At 40.3% G+C, this 15,337-nt stretch overlaps 1 protein-coding gene across 1 annotated transcript; it reads left to right on the plus strand.

Annotated features, from left to right (window-relative positions):
- The first annotated feature begins 4,481 nt into the window (after positions 1-4,481).
- On the plus strand, positions 4,482-15,145 carry LOC140133746 (protein lifeguard 1-like). Its single transcript, XM_072154318.1, has 10 exons — positions 4,482-4,539; positions 7,403-7,704; positions 8,895-8,973; positions 9,954-10,007; positions 10,241-10,331; positions 10,738-10,775; positions 12,766-12,853; positions 13,444-13,533; positions 13,788-13,835; positions 14,862-15,145. Exons 2-10 carry the CDS (start codon positions 7,422-7,424, stop codon positions 15,009-15,011), a joined length of 921 nt encoding a protein of 306 aa, XP_072010419.1. The 5' UTR covers positions 4,482-4,539; positions 7,403-7,421; the 3' UTR covers positions 15,012-15,145.
- Positions 15,146-15,337: the final 192 nt, after the last annotated feature.

Raw genomic sequence — 15,337 nt, forward strand, 5'->3', positions numbered from 1 at the left:
GGGGCGATAATTAGTGATGAATGGACCCGTGTCATTTCAGGGTTTGGGTTTGACCCTGCCGACCAGGGGTAATTCCTGGCCAATCATTGCCATAGTTAGGGGCGTCGATTTGCTTGATTGGCTCTTCAATCTGTCAATGCGTCTGGAACACGCGGGCCAAACCCCGAACTGAAACATCGGGTTCGCCCATCGCTAGTGATAAGGCCAAGATAGCGGCATCTGAAGTGGCCCCCCCCCTCCAGTCTCATCTCAGGAACAAAGTGACTCTCAGCTCATTTGCATAACGTTCAAAGTTGTATTTTCTTAAAATACCATCCACCAGGATGAAGGATTGTAAACCAAACACACTGATATACTGGTGTGTGATCTACTCTTCTTTTAGCTTCTTATGCAAATAAACCTGAGGGGCTCTGGGCTCCATAGATGTTAATGGAGCCTGGAGCCCCTCAGGCTCATTAGCATACAGTTTAAAGCTTTTTATTCTTAAAAACAAGCTTAAAGAAGAACGGATGCTACAAGAGGGGGCACACACCAGTATGTCAGTGCTTGGTTTACAATCCTTCACCCTGGTGGTAGATTCCATAGGTAAATAGGTGAGTTTTAAATTTAAAGGAAAACTGTGATCAGCAATTGGCCTCATAAACTACTACCAGTATGTTGTTGTACAGTGTAAAACCTTCGAGTTTTTGTTTCTTTCATGGCCCAGTGTGGTGGCATCATCCAGAAAATCAACTTTGAAGTGAGATGTAAATTGGTTTTATAAAGTCAAGGAGGCGGAGAGTTTAACCCTGAAGTCAGGGTGGGGAGCTGTGAACATCTTTTTCTCTGTGATTGACATCATATATCGGACTTCAGGAGATCTGGTTAGTGATGTCTCTGGATGCAGGACCATCAATTATAGTGATAGGGGCTTTCTGAGAAAGAGAGAGCTTGACTTCAGTGTTAAACTCTCCGCCTCCTTGACTTAATACAACTAGTTTACATCTCACTATGAAGTTGATTTTCTGGATGATGCCCCCACACTGGGTTATGAAACGAACATGATCTGGAAGGTGTTCAGCTGCCTACTGATAGTGGTTTATTAGGTCAATTTCCGCTGACAGGTTCCCTTTAAAAAGGGATTTCTAGAAAGAACATTTTTATACCCAACCTGAAGGGGCTGCTATTTTAGTGGGGTAAAATCTGGGTAACAGATCCCTTTAAATCATGGTCCACAATTGCGACAGTGCCCACTTCTAGTGGAGCCATCTCCTTTGTTTACTCATCTAAGTCGTGAAACTGTCTACCAAACTTACCAGATGTCACTTAAAATTTTCAATTATATGTATAGGGAATGTGATCTTTAACAGTTTTATTTAGATTTTATCAAAAAACTTTCCCATTCTGATTGCTTCCATGTGATAGCCAATCACACGCCTCAACAGTGACCTTGTCAGCAACGGCGGCCATGTTTTTCTAAAACAGAGTAACCCCTTTTTTCCCGTGTTAGAAATCATCAGCAGATATCTCCTTAGTCATGCTGGAATTGACCTTATGACGTTGTTCTGTTACATATCAATGAATGTGCCACGTCCATTAGGTGTGGAGATCAGAACAAAGTTAAAATTGATAACAATGGTGTGAGAGCGGCTTCTGCGGGCAAATCCGGTAATAAAGTGATTCATTATTTCTTTAAATTTGGGTACCTTATATACTCGAGTATAAGCCTAGTTTTTCAGCACAAAAAATGTGCTGAAAAACCCAAACTCGGCTTATACTCGAGTCAAAAAAATAAATATATCTAAATTCACCTTTCCGGCGACCCCTGTATATCTTCTGTGCGATCTGTCCGGCAGCGCCAGAAGGCTATATACACTGGGGCAGGGTCTGGCAGGCTATATACACTGGGGCAGGGTCTGGCAGGCTATATACACTGGGGCAGGGGCTGGCTGGCTATATACACTGGGGCAGGGGCTGGCTGGCTATATACACTGGGGCAGGGGCTGGCTGGCTATATACACTGGGGCAGGGGCTGGCTGGCTATATACACTGGGGCAGGGGCTGGCTGGCTATATACACTGGGGCAGGGGCTGGCTGGCTATATACACTGGGGCAGGGGCTGGCTGGCTATATACACTGGGGCAGGGTCTGGCAGGCTATATACACTGGGGCAGGGGCTGGCTGGCTATATACACTGGGGCAGGGTCTGGCTGGCTATATACACTGGGGCAGGGGCTGGCTGGCTATATACACTGGGGCAGGGGCTGGCTGGCTATGTACTGGGGAGGCTGTGACCAATGCATTTCCCACCCTCGGCTTATACTCGAGTCTAGGTTTTCCCAGTATTTTGTGGTAAAATTAGGGGCCTCGGCTTATACTCGGGTCGGCTTATACTTGAGAATATATACGTTATATTACTATGGCAATGCCAGCTTTACCTACAAGGAGATGGCCCAAGACATAACTAGCTTTCAACTTGTCCGCTTATCTTCAAAGACATCAGCATCAGGCGAGAGTCGGGAGATCTCTTATGTATTAAAGGGAACCTGTCACCAGACTTTACCCCATTAAACTGCGCAAACCCCTGTTAAATATCTGTCATAGCTGCGCAAATCCCGCAAACCGTGAACAGTCTGACGGAAGGGCGATCCGCGACCCTTAGTAAATAAGCCTATTTGTTGCACATGGCATCTTTTCAGACAAAGATGCACGAGGGTGGAGGCCGTTCACATCATACAGCAGCTCTGAGCGTCTACTCTGACAGCAGGCAAAGAAATTCAAGCAGAAGGTGACATCACAGAAGGTCCTTTTGTTACATGTAACTTGTCCTGTTAGGATATTTTGGATTGAAATAGATTTTGATTTCAGGGAATGTGACCTCCTAATGCTGCAAATTCTACAAATGACCATTTTCTTTACAACTTATATAATGGGGCAGATTTACTTACCCGGTCCGTTCGCGATCCAGCGGCGCGTTCTCTGCGCTGGATTCGGGTCTGGCCGGGATTCATTAAGGTAGTTCCTCCGACGTCCACCAGGTGGCGCTGCTGTGCTGAAGAGAATCGGAACGCACTCAAATACACCGGCCTATCCTGGATGAAGGTAAGTGCAAGCTCCGCGACACTTTCGGTTTTTTAAATGCGGCGTTTTTTTCCGAATACGTCGGGTTTTCGTTCGGCCACGCCCCCCGATTTCCGTCGCATGCACGCCAGCGCCGATGCGCCAAAATCCGATCGCGTGCGCCAAAAACCCGGGGCAATACAGGGGAAATCGGCGCAAATCGGAAATATTCGGGTAACACGTCGGGAAAACGCGAATCGGGCCCTTAGTAAATGACCCCCAGTGTTTTGAATTTCTGAATAACTTGGTACCGTGCATTTTGAATTTTATTTTTTTAATTTTGAAGAATTTACTGTTATCATTGGGAGGTTTGTTCAATAAAATTTGCTTTATACTGACTTTATGACTTTTATTATACCGACTGTCATTTACATCAACCGTTTGGGAGGTTGTGCGCTCTCACACGTACACAGCGCTTTTGGTTTTCTTCAATGTAGTGTAGGGAACTGGTTTGGCTGGGTGCGAGGCCATCGATGTGGGTCAGGAATTGGTAAATATCTCCTTGAAGAGACTGCAGCATACCTGGCCAAGTGCCAAGGGCCCAGAGCTGCTGGGGGGCCCACATAAGGCTTTCTATAATGAATCCATAGGAGGTAAGGCAATGGTTGTATATAAATAACCATGAGGGGGCTGTTTAGGATGATAAACTAGGGAATATCTTAGGAAACTGTTTAAGCTTCAGAATTTTTATACCCGCCACGTAAGTTCACTGCTAAGGGGCCTACTGTGGCTCTGTCACCCAGGGGCCTACTTAAACCTGGAGCCGACCCTGGGAGACTGCCTTTACAGGCTACATAAGTCAGATCAGGCCATGAGCTATGTGTCCTCCCGTTCTGCCAATTCCGGGGTGTCCAGTTGTTGGGTCAGACATGTATAATAATAATATGGATGACGAGCAGTATCCTGACCGCTCTTTCCTCATGACCCGCCCTGTGCATATATGACATAGCAATAAAGTTCTTTTCCTGAAACACAATATAACCGAGCGATACCAAACACTATAAACTCTCCTGGGCAGGGGGTGTCCACATCTCATACCGAGGCAGGTTTCATGGAGAATACAGGGTCCCTACTGCTGCGGATGGATTCACCAGGCAATAACCACAATGTGTATTATATTATTAGGGGATTGCTAGTTAAGCAATACTAGTTACCTAATCCGACCTTGTATTCAGTAGTAGAAATAAATAAAATCACAGCCATAAAATTGAGATTTTTTTTATGATTTCCTGCTACTGGAGGGGAAATCCATTCTGTGACCGGTGTCTTCATGACGCTCTTATCAAGTCCTTGTGCAAACATCTCTCTGCGCCAATGACATTTCTGCTTCTCCATAAAGGCTCCTGGACTTTGAGACCAACACAGATCACACTGAGAAGAACAATCAGGACTGGCACCGCCGGGCACCGGGGACACCGGCCGCGAGACGCTCAGCAAGTGGTGAATATCACTGTATATTATTATTATACCATCTATATAACATTATAGCTATTATTATATTTATATTATTATTATTATTATTATTATACCATCTATATAACATTATAGCTATTATATTTATATTATTATTATTATACCATCTATATAACATTATAGCTATTATTATATTTATATTATTATTATTATACCATCTATATAACATTATAGTTATTATTATATTTATATATTATTATTATTATTATACCATCTATATAACATTATAGCTATTATTATATTTATATTATTATTATTATACCATCTATATAACATTATAGTTATTATTATATTTATATATTATTATTATTATTATTATACCATCTATATAACATTATAGCTATTATTATATTTATATATTATTATTATACCATCTATATAACATTATAGCTATTATTATATTTATATATTATTATTATACCATCCATATAACATTATAGCTATTATTATATTTATATATTATTATTATACCATCCATATAACATTATAGCTATTATTATATTTATATATTATTATTATTATTATACTATCTATATAACATTATAGTTATTATTATATTTATATATTATTATTATACCATCCATATAACATTATAGCTATTATTATATTTATATATTATTATTATTATTATACTATCTATATAACATTATAGTTATTATTATATTTATATATTATTATTATACCATGTATATAACATTATAGCTATTATTATATTTATATATTATTATTATTATTATACTATCTATATAACATTATAGTTATTATTATATTTATATATTATTATTATTATTATACTATCTATATAACATTATAGTTATTATTATATTTATATATTATTATTATACCATGTATATAACATTATAGCTATTATTATATTTATATATTATCTTTGTGTTACTTTTTGTCTTCCTCTTACAGATCTAGATATTATTATTATTTTACCATTTCTATAACATTATAGTTATTATTTATATATTATCTTTGTGTTACTTTTTATCTTCCTCTTAAAGATCTATATATTATTATTATAACAATTATATAACATTATAGTTATTATTATTAGTATTATTATTATTATACCATCCATATAACATTATAGTTATTATTATTATATTTATATATTAAATATTATATATTATATATTATTATTATTTTACCATTTATATAACATTATAGTTATTATTATTAGTATTATTATAGATTATCCTCGTGTTACAAGTCACTTTTTATCTTCCTCTTACAGATCTGTCTATGTATTTACGCCATAAGGACCATGTATTTTTTTTTGTATTGTTGTTTTACCATTTGAGTTGTAGTTTTTATGGATGTTATTTGTGGTTTCATGTAGTTTGCTGATAAACGTTTATTCATACAGGGAGAGGGGGAGGAAACTTTATTTTAAATGTAAAAAAACCCCTCAAAAACTAACATGTTTAGAATACCTGATTTGTATAGTTTTTTTAAAATTAGTGTTTAGTTGAAATTTTTTTTGGGTTAGAGCAGGAGCAGCTTTTTTGATGGATCTCAGTAATTATATGGGGTAAAAAAAATAACAATAAAACAATAATGCCCTTTGCTATTTATCATCAACATTATTATTATTACATATATACATGTACAAATATTTTTAATAAAAAAAACCCATTGTTTTAATGTGTGTATAGGGTAAAAGTACCATTTTGGTCCCCCCCAAAAATTTTGTGATATAAAATAGTTTTACACACATAAAACTTTTATGAAAACTTTCCGGATGAAGGGACCTCTGTGCTTAGAAAGATTGACAATTTCTGGTTAGACAATAGAGGTATCATTCCTTAAAGGGGTTGTCCATTTTTAGAAAATAATGGATATGACTTGTAAAAGGAAATTATTAGACATTATTCCAATATATCTTTTATATGAATTCCTCATGGTTTCCTAGAACTCTGCTTGCTGTCATTCTATTGGAAGCTTCATTGTCTACTTCCAGTAGATAGAAATCTGATGGACGTGTGATCGACATGCGGGTGCACAAACCGTTACTATAAAATAGCTCTGATTATTCTCTGTGATAACGAGCCGTGCACCTGTGTGACATCACATGACCAGGGATATAACGAGCCGTGCACCTGTGTGACATCACATAACCAGGGATATAACAAGCCGTGCACCTGTGTGACATCACATAACCAGGGATATATAACAAGCCGTGCACCTGTGTGACATCACATGACCAGAGATATATAACGAGCCGTGCACCTGTGTGACATCACATGACCAGGGATATAACGAGCCGTGCACCTGTGTGACATCACATGACCAGGGATATAACGAACTGTTCACCTGTGTGACATCACATGACCAGGGATATAATGAGCTGTTCACCTGTGTAACATCACATGACCAGGGATATAATGAGCTGTTCACCTGTGTAACATCACATGACCAGGGATATAACGAGTCGTGCACCTGTGTGACATCACATGACCAGGGATATAACGAGTCGTGCACCTGTGTGACATCACGGATTTCTATCCACAGTGACAATGTACACAATGAAGCTTCCTATCGGAAGAAGAAGAATTGATACAGAAAGTATATTGGAAAACTTTAGACCTTTTCATTACACAATAAATATCAATTATTTACTCAAAGTAGACAACCCCTTCAAATTATTCTGGATATTTTGCAAAAAAATATTTAAGGGAATTGATCACTTGCTGGCAGCGGATATATCCATCACAGCTCAATGAAGGGTTAGATCGCAGAACTGGAGAATTTTTTGCATGATTTATAAATAACCATAATTAACAATACAAAAGTTATGTTACACAATTGTTTTCTATTTCAGACCAAATCTTTTTTTAAAAATGCAGAAGGGTAATCCTGACATCAGCCCTGAAAATTATGTATATGCAGTTCAAAACCCGGCCTACCCCCCCAACCCCCCATCCTACAACCCCAACCCCCCACCCTACAACCCCAACCCCCCAATGATGGGCGCCACAGAGTACAGCGCCTACCCCCCTCCTGACCAGCCTCAGTACTCCTTCCTTGGTGGAGATGGACCCAAACCAGATGTGGAAATGCCGCCGGAGTACACAGCCGGGCTGGAGGAGAGCAACCCATTCTCCGAACGTGCAATCAGAAGAGGTAAGGAACCCCCCTGGCACTATAAAAACTTTGTAGATAAATTTTTGGGATGCATGTGGCCTCATATACTGCAGCTGTCAGTCATAGCCACAGCTATCCCACCCAATCCTTCCATGTACATGCACCCTCAGCCCAGCCAAGTAGAGCAGAATATGGAGAAAGAGGTGTGTGGGGGGGGGGGGGGGGGGCGGAATCATCCATAAAGTTTCCATCACGGTTCTGAAAGAGGTTGTATAAGTTTTTCCCATCAGAAAAGATATGGGTCGGATCTGGTACTGTAGCTCTGCCCCGTTCCCTTATGGCAGTATAACCTTTGGGTTTGTAGCTTACATGCGTGAACAACGGGAGAAAAGGCGTCTATGATTGATTTAGTAGCACTAGTCAGCGGGATCCGAATCAGTTCTGTAAACCCTGCTGAGACATAGGATCGCAAGCTAATGATTAACAAACGACTTAAACTTTACTCTTTATGCCACAGGTTATTATCTAAACGTCACTTTTATGCTTCATGCAAGTGTAATATATCAGATAACACATAGAGATACACAAAAGGGTGAAGAATAAAAAAACTATGCTATAAAAACTATAAAAACTGTAATGGGAACTTGTATGTGTCGGTAAAATATCGGAAAATATGCAAATATGTTTTCCAAGGTTGGAAATGGAAAACCACACCTCCTTTTGCTAACTTGAAAGTCAGCCCCCTTGACATCAAGCATGACTTACAAGAAGCCTGATGAAGACTTACATGATGTGGGATTAAGTCAAACCAGTCGAACAGACTCCCAACTGTAGACAGCGTTGTTTCGACCTGGTTGGGTCTCTTCAGTACAGTGTAGGGAACTGGTTTGGCTGTGTGAGAGGCTAGTGACTAGGGTCAAGGAGAACTTACTTCCGGATCCTCTGTAAAATATCGATTGTGATAAATTGTAAAATTCTAGTTAATTGCAGCTGCCACCAGGGGGAGCTCCAAGCATGTTCCAATATTAATGTATAAAAAAACATATATATCATCTGGTTTATATGAAGCCTCCCCCTATCCGTTGTTCTGAATGGGATAGCAGGGGGCAAATAAATTGCAGTTCTGCCCCCTAGAGGCCTCTAAAACAACTGTTCTATTTCTAGGCCACATAACCTCTGGGTTCACCACCATTACAAGGAATACTAACCTGTAGTTTCCCATTTTCCAGCCTTTATCCGGAAGGTCTACATCACATTGACCATCCAGCTGATTATAACTTTTGGACTCGTGTTCATGTTTACATTTTGGTAAGTGGATTTTTACCGGACCCCCAAGTCTCTGAACCTGAATATGTAGAGTCTTCACTAACCACACTTAGGCTCCTGTAAGGACACCTCAATTAGAGACGTCCCCTAGTTACAGACGGACCCCTCTGCCCCCTGTTACCTCTGGTGACCTCTCTGGATGTTACTATAGTCCCAGGCTGCAATGATCAGCTGTAAGGTGTCTGTAATGAAGCTTTATTGATAATCCTTGGTCCCATTACAGCAAAAAATTTTGAAACTCCAATTGTCACTGGGGCGATTTTTTTAAAATCTGTATTTACAATGATAAAATATACAGTTTCGACTTACATACAAATTCAACTTAAGAACAAACCTATGGACCCTATCTTGAATGTAACCTGGGGACTGTCTGTATACAGACTCGATGTAAAAAATGGCATCAAGGTGAATGTGGACAGTAAAGCAAATCCAATGCTCCCCCTCAGGTTCCCCGTGAATAAAATGTAATGGAAAGTCTTATTGCCGCTCTCTTGTAATCTTCTTTTAATATCTTAAAGAAAATCTGCCATTACAATCCATCCTGATAAACCAGGGACATTACTCATAGATCCAGGCACCGGGACTGTGGTATCTTCTTATATTTGTAATCCATGGCCTCCTTCCTTTTAAAATCAACTTTTACAATTATGCTAATGGGCTTTGGGGGGTGTTATCATAGTCCCTTTGTGATCTGGTTTAAAAAACTGTAACAAAGTGACACTGATCTGAGACATTTTAACAGTCTGTAAAACCAGATCACAGAGGGACTATAGTAACGCCCCCCAAAGCCCCCTGGGCTCATTAGCATGATTTTAACAGTTGATTTTAGAAGGAAAGATGCCATGGATAACAAATATAAGAAGATTACCACAGTCCTGGTGTCTGGATCTAATGTCCCTGGTTTATCAGGATGGATTTTGATAGTAGATTTCCTTTAATTGCTTGACTTTGTATCCCATTAGGCAAACACTGAGGATGTGGACATGGGAGAACCCTTATCTGACGTATGCACTGATGTAAGTGATCTTCATAATGATTGTAGAGATGATCAATGCAATCAAGTTTTTCTTACTTGTTGTGATGCATTAAGCAAGGGGTTAATTATGGACCTTGTTTGCCCTACTTTTAGCCTGGGGTTAAGCCATTGCGTCCAGACCATATATCTTGTTAATAGCGCCACCCTATGGCTCCTTCCTTGTAGTGATGATCCATAGATCTTATGGTCTTCTGTGTGTTTCATATCTTACAGACCTGCCACCTTCATTCTGGTTCTGGTTCTTGCCTGCTGTAACCAGGCCCGGCGGAAGGTTCCGTTGAACTACATACTACTCGGAATCTTTGTAAGTTCAGTGATGACATCTGATAGTTGTATCTTATGAAGTCTTAAAGGAATTGTCCAGGACTTAGATATTGCTGGCCTATGCTGCTCCGTAGGGATCCAACACCTGCCCCCACAGCTGTCAGATCCGCACACTGCCTAGTGGTCATGTCAGGTGATTGCAGATCAGATCTGTTAATGTGAACAGAAGCCAAACTGCAGTAACCAGGAACAGCCACTACACAGTGTATGGCGCTGTCTCCTTCTGCCTCCTGAAGCTGTGCACAACCAGTGGCCATGGCAGCTGATCTGCACAAATTTTATTGCCCCCTGAAAGTCGAGAAGTTTGATTGCGAGGCCTCAGGGCTAGAGTTTGTCATGTGTTGAGTGTATTAGTAATTTTGTGTCTTTTTTATTTTATTTTACAGACAGTGTTTGAAGGCTGTTTACTAGGATGCCTTGCAGCGTAAGTGTTCCTGTATCTAATTTATTATTATTTGATCAATAAAGTAGTATGTAGGGTTTGTAGGATTCTTAATGATTCCCCAAAAAAATTTGTGGCTGCGATCTTCATTGTTTTAATCTATTATGATCCATCCTTCTAAGTAAATCTACCATAAAAATCCCATCCTGATAAACCAGGGGCATTACTCATAGATCCAGGCACCGGGACTGTGGTATCTTCTTATACTTCTTATCCATAACTTCCTTCCTTTTATAATCAACTTTTATAATTATGCTAATGAGTCTGAAGGACTCCTAGAGGTGTAACCAGAGACCCTCCATGCTGAAGCTTCACCAGCTGTTACACTGTTCAGGAGCACTTCCCCCTCTCTCTGTGTCAGATTACATCAGGCAGAGGGAGGGAGGAAGTACTTTGGGAGCAGGGGGAGGGTGAGACAGTGTAACAGCCTGTAAAGCTGCAGCACGACTGGGCTCTGGGAACACCTACCAGAGCCCTGCAGGCTCATTTTCATAATTATAAAAATTGATTTTAGGAGGAAGGAGGCCATGGATGACAAATATAAGAAGATACCACAGTCCCGGTGCCTGGATCTATGAGTAATGTCTCTGGTTTATCAGGATGGATTTTGATATTAGATTTCCTTAGACATCTACCACCAGGATGAAGGATTGTAAACCAAGCACACATCATGCAGGTGTGCCCCGTCTGGCAGGGTTCCCTTATCTTTAAGCCTTTTTAAAAAGGCTTTAAAAAATATGCAAATGAGTCTAAGGGGCTTCAGGCTCCATTAACACCTATGGAGCCCAGAGCCCTACAGGCTCATTTGCATAATTTAAAAGCCTTTTTAAAAAAAAAAAAAAACCAGGGCATAAGAAGCTGAAATGTCAGTATGTCAGTGTGCTTGGTTTACAATCTTTCATCCTGGTGGTAAATGTCTGTGATGTGACCACCCTTACACTTGGCAATAGCTTGTAATCCCTCCTCTCCCTCACCTGCTGTGATGCTCTCCTCTCTTTTTACACAGTTACATAGTCTCTCCCTCACCTCCAAAAACAGCTCCTCTCCTGACCCTGGGTAGTGCGTGGTATTGCAATTAAGCACAATTCATTTCTATAAAGCTAACTAGCAACAGTACCACAAACCAGGTCAGGTGTTTGGAACAATGTTCTAGAACCTCTAGGTAACCCCTTTAAGACATTAAATAAATAAAAAATATAATATGATTTTAGCCAATATCATTTCATGCACACACTAAAAAAAAACAAATCTAAATGAATAATCTTTAAATACATTTTCAAATTGACCTAGAAGTGAGCAAAAATGAGGTGAAAAATACCATCACAGTTCAATGATAATGAGAGAGTCAGGGCACTGGTGGTTGTCTCTAAGGAAATGTAGGAAATTGGCCCGGTCCTTAGTTCACTGCAAAAAAATTTGCATATGGATTAAAATATTATCTCGCTACTGATACTTCAGCGTGTTTCCACAAAGGTGTGTCTGTCCTATAAAGTTGCCTCAGGAGGTATTTTGGATTTACAGACTCCCTGTAATGCTAATGGCGGCAATTTTTATGCGGCAGTGTTTCTTGAACTCTACAAGTTTACTGATGTTACTGAGTAAAGACAAAGGGGTGTGTGCGGTGCCCATTACGGTACCCTGCAGTTTTCAAATATCCCAACTCCATTGACACAAATAATAATAATAATTATAATAATATAATAATAATAATAATAATTCAATTGATTAGATTGTGAGCCCCATTGAGGGCAAGAACTGATTTGGAAAGCTCTGTGCAGCGCTGCGTAATCTGTGTGCGCTATAGAAATAAATGAATTATTATTATTAATAACTAATTCTTAATAATGAGAACAATTTAAGTGTGAGGAATGTTACAAACTTTAAGCAAACGTGCGAAGCTGGTGAAGTTTTATACAGTGTGGTTATATAAAGTATATGTGTCCTTCTTTATGGGATCCTTCCCCTTCCCCAGGCTTTTTGATGCGGATGCTGTGATGTGGGCCACTGGAGCCACCATACTTGTCACTCTCGGTCTCACCATTTTTGCTTTGCAAACAAAGGTAGGTTATCATTTATATTACCGTATATACTCGAGTATAAGCCGACCCAAGTATAAGCCGAGGCCCCTAATTTTACCACAAAAACCTTGTAAAACCTATATATTTTTTACTCGAGTATAAGCCGAGTTTGGGTTTTCAGCACATTTTTTGTGCTGAAAAACTAGGCTTATACTCGAGTATATAAGGTATTTCATACTGCTAGATCAGATTTACTTACAGAGTCTACAATCTCAGACCACATCGTTGTAGGCTGGATTTATCACAGTGGGGCTTATTTACTAAGGGTCCGTGGACGCACTTTCGTCGCACTTTCCAATGTTTTCGGGTTTTGCGCTGTGTCAGGTATTTACCAGGGGATTGTGTCGCATACAATCGGATTTTGGAGCAGCTGCGCTGGCTTCCATGTAACAGAAATTGGGGGGGAAGGGGGACTCCCCTGGATGGATAAGTAAACGTGCCCCAGTATCTAATTCTGACTGGTCCATTTGGCCAAGATAAATTCTTGATGACCATCTTTACTTTGTTTACTATGTTTACTTTTATGTTTTTTTTTTCTTTTATGTCTGACTTATACCTTTTTTTTTCTTTAGTGGGATTTCACCATGATGTCTGGGGGGCTATTGGTTGCTCTTTTGGTACTGCTGTCTTTTGGTATACTTGCTGCCATCTTCAGATCAATGGTAGGTATTATAATAAAAAATAGGGGGAAATAAACTAATTCAACCTATAAGATAGACAGTGCAGAGTTAGACTAGGAAGTCTTATACTGCACCAGAAGTATCAGCATTATGGTGCTGTAATGGGTTCCCAATACAGTCTATAGGAAGAGATATTAGCACAGACTTTCCAGCTGAAAATTCTCGGATTGTTTTATTATACTTTGTTATTAAGTAGCAGTTGTGCCACCTGCTGACTCTCGCTTGTGCCTTTTCAGTGGCTGAATATTGTCTATGCATGCATCGGGACCTTCATTTTCGGAATGGTGAGTAAAGTTCTTCCAATATTTCAATGGTCTAAATGTCGACAATAGAGATAATCACACGCACCCATCTACACCATTAAAGACGATGGGGCAGATTTACTTACCCGGTCCATTTGCGATCCAGCAGCGCGTTCTCTGACGAGGATTCGGGTCTTCCGTCGGGTAGTGCGCCCGATGTCCACCAGGTGTTGCTGCTGCGCTGAAATCCGTCGGAGTTTACTGGAGTTCACCAAGCTAGCCTGGTTGCAGGTAAGTGCGTGTCGAGCGACACATTTTAAAAAAAAAATACGGCGGTTTTTCCGAATCCGTCGGGTTTTTTCTGACGGCCACGTCCCCCGATTTCCGTCGCGTGCATGCTGGCGCCGATGTGCCACAATCCGATCGCGTACGCCAGTAACCCGGAGCAATTCAGGAAAAACTGTCGCAAATCCGTAATATTCGGGAAACCTGATGGAAAAACGTGATTCGGGCCCTTAGTAAATGACCCCCGATAGCTCTGCCTCAGACCCATTGGGGGTCATTTACTAAGGGCCCGATTCGCATTTTCCCGACGTGTTACCCGAATATTTCCGATTTGCGCTGATTTTCCCTGTATTGCCCCGGGTTTTTGGCGCATGCGATCGGATTGTGGCGCATCGGCGCTGGCATGCACCCGACGGATTCGGAGAAACCACCGCATTTATAAAAAAAAAAAGTGTCGCTGGACTCACGCTTACCTTCACCAAGTATAGGCTCATGCACTCTGGCGGACCTCGGCGGACTTCAGCGCAGCAGCACCACCTGGTGGACGGCGGAGGAACTGCTTTAGTGAATCACCGGAAGACCCGAATCCACCGCAGAGAACGCGCCGCTGGATCGCGAATGGGCCGGGTAAGTAAATGTGCCCCATTATTCCCCGTCCTTCGCAACACTTCTATTTTTTAAAACAGTGAAAAACCTCTATAGGCTTACAATATTATTATGATATTATTACCAGTATATATTACTGGTAGGTTCTTCCTTTTCATACTTTTCCTTTCTTTCCAGTACTTGGTTGTAGACACGCAGTTAATCACAGGCGGAAAGCACCGATACTCAGTGAGCCCCGAGGAATATATCTTTGCTGCTCTGAATATTTATCTGGACATCATCAATCTCTTCCTGCTGCTGCTGCAGCTCTTTGGGCTGTGTCGTTAATTACTTTCCAAGGTTTACCCTCCGCTGCTGGTTAAAGACATAGGGGTGTGTGCCGTGCCCGTTACTGTACCCTGCAGTCTCCAATATCACAAATCCAAAAAAAAAAGGTGTAAAATGTTTATTCCTAGTATTAATCTGTTGATCATATTTTCTGTTCCTTGTATTTATATTTATTTTTTATTGAGCGTCAATTTGTAGCTGTTTTTTGAAATAAATATTGACCCGTGTAAAAGAAAACCTACCTTTGTTTTATATGATTGTAGGACTGTATTATTATGTTTGTTTCTATGAGACCAGGTTAAAAATATGAAATGATCTGTAAAGAG

This window comes from Engystomops pustulosus, chromosome 5 (genome assembly GCF_040894005.1).
Source record: "Engystomops pustulosus chromosome 5, aEngPut4.maternal, whole genome shotgun sequence".
Classification (NCBI taxonomy): domain Eukaryota; kingdom Metazoa; phylum Chordata; class Amphibia; order Anura; family Leptodactylidae; genus Engystomops; species Engystomops pustulosus.

Coding starts and splice junctions, on each gene's coding strand:
- LOC140133746 (XM_072154318.1), top strand. CDS start 7,422: ATGCAGAAGGGTAATCCTGACATCAGCCCTGAAAATTATGTATATGCA. Junction 8,974..9,953: donor GTGTTCATGTTTACATTTTG/GTAAGTGGATTT, acceptor GTATCCCATTAG/GCAAACACTGAGGATGTGGA. Junction 12,854..13,443: donor TTTTTGCTTTGCAAACAAAG/GTAGGTTATCAT, acceptor TTTTTTCTTTAG/TGGGATTTCACCATGATGTC.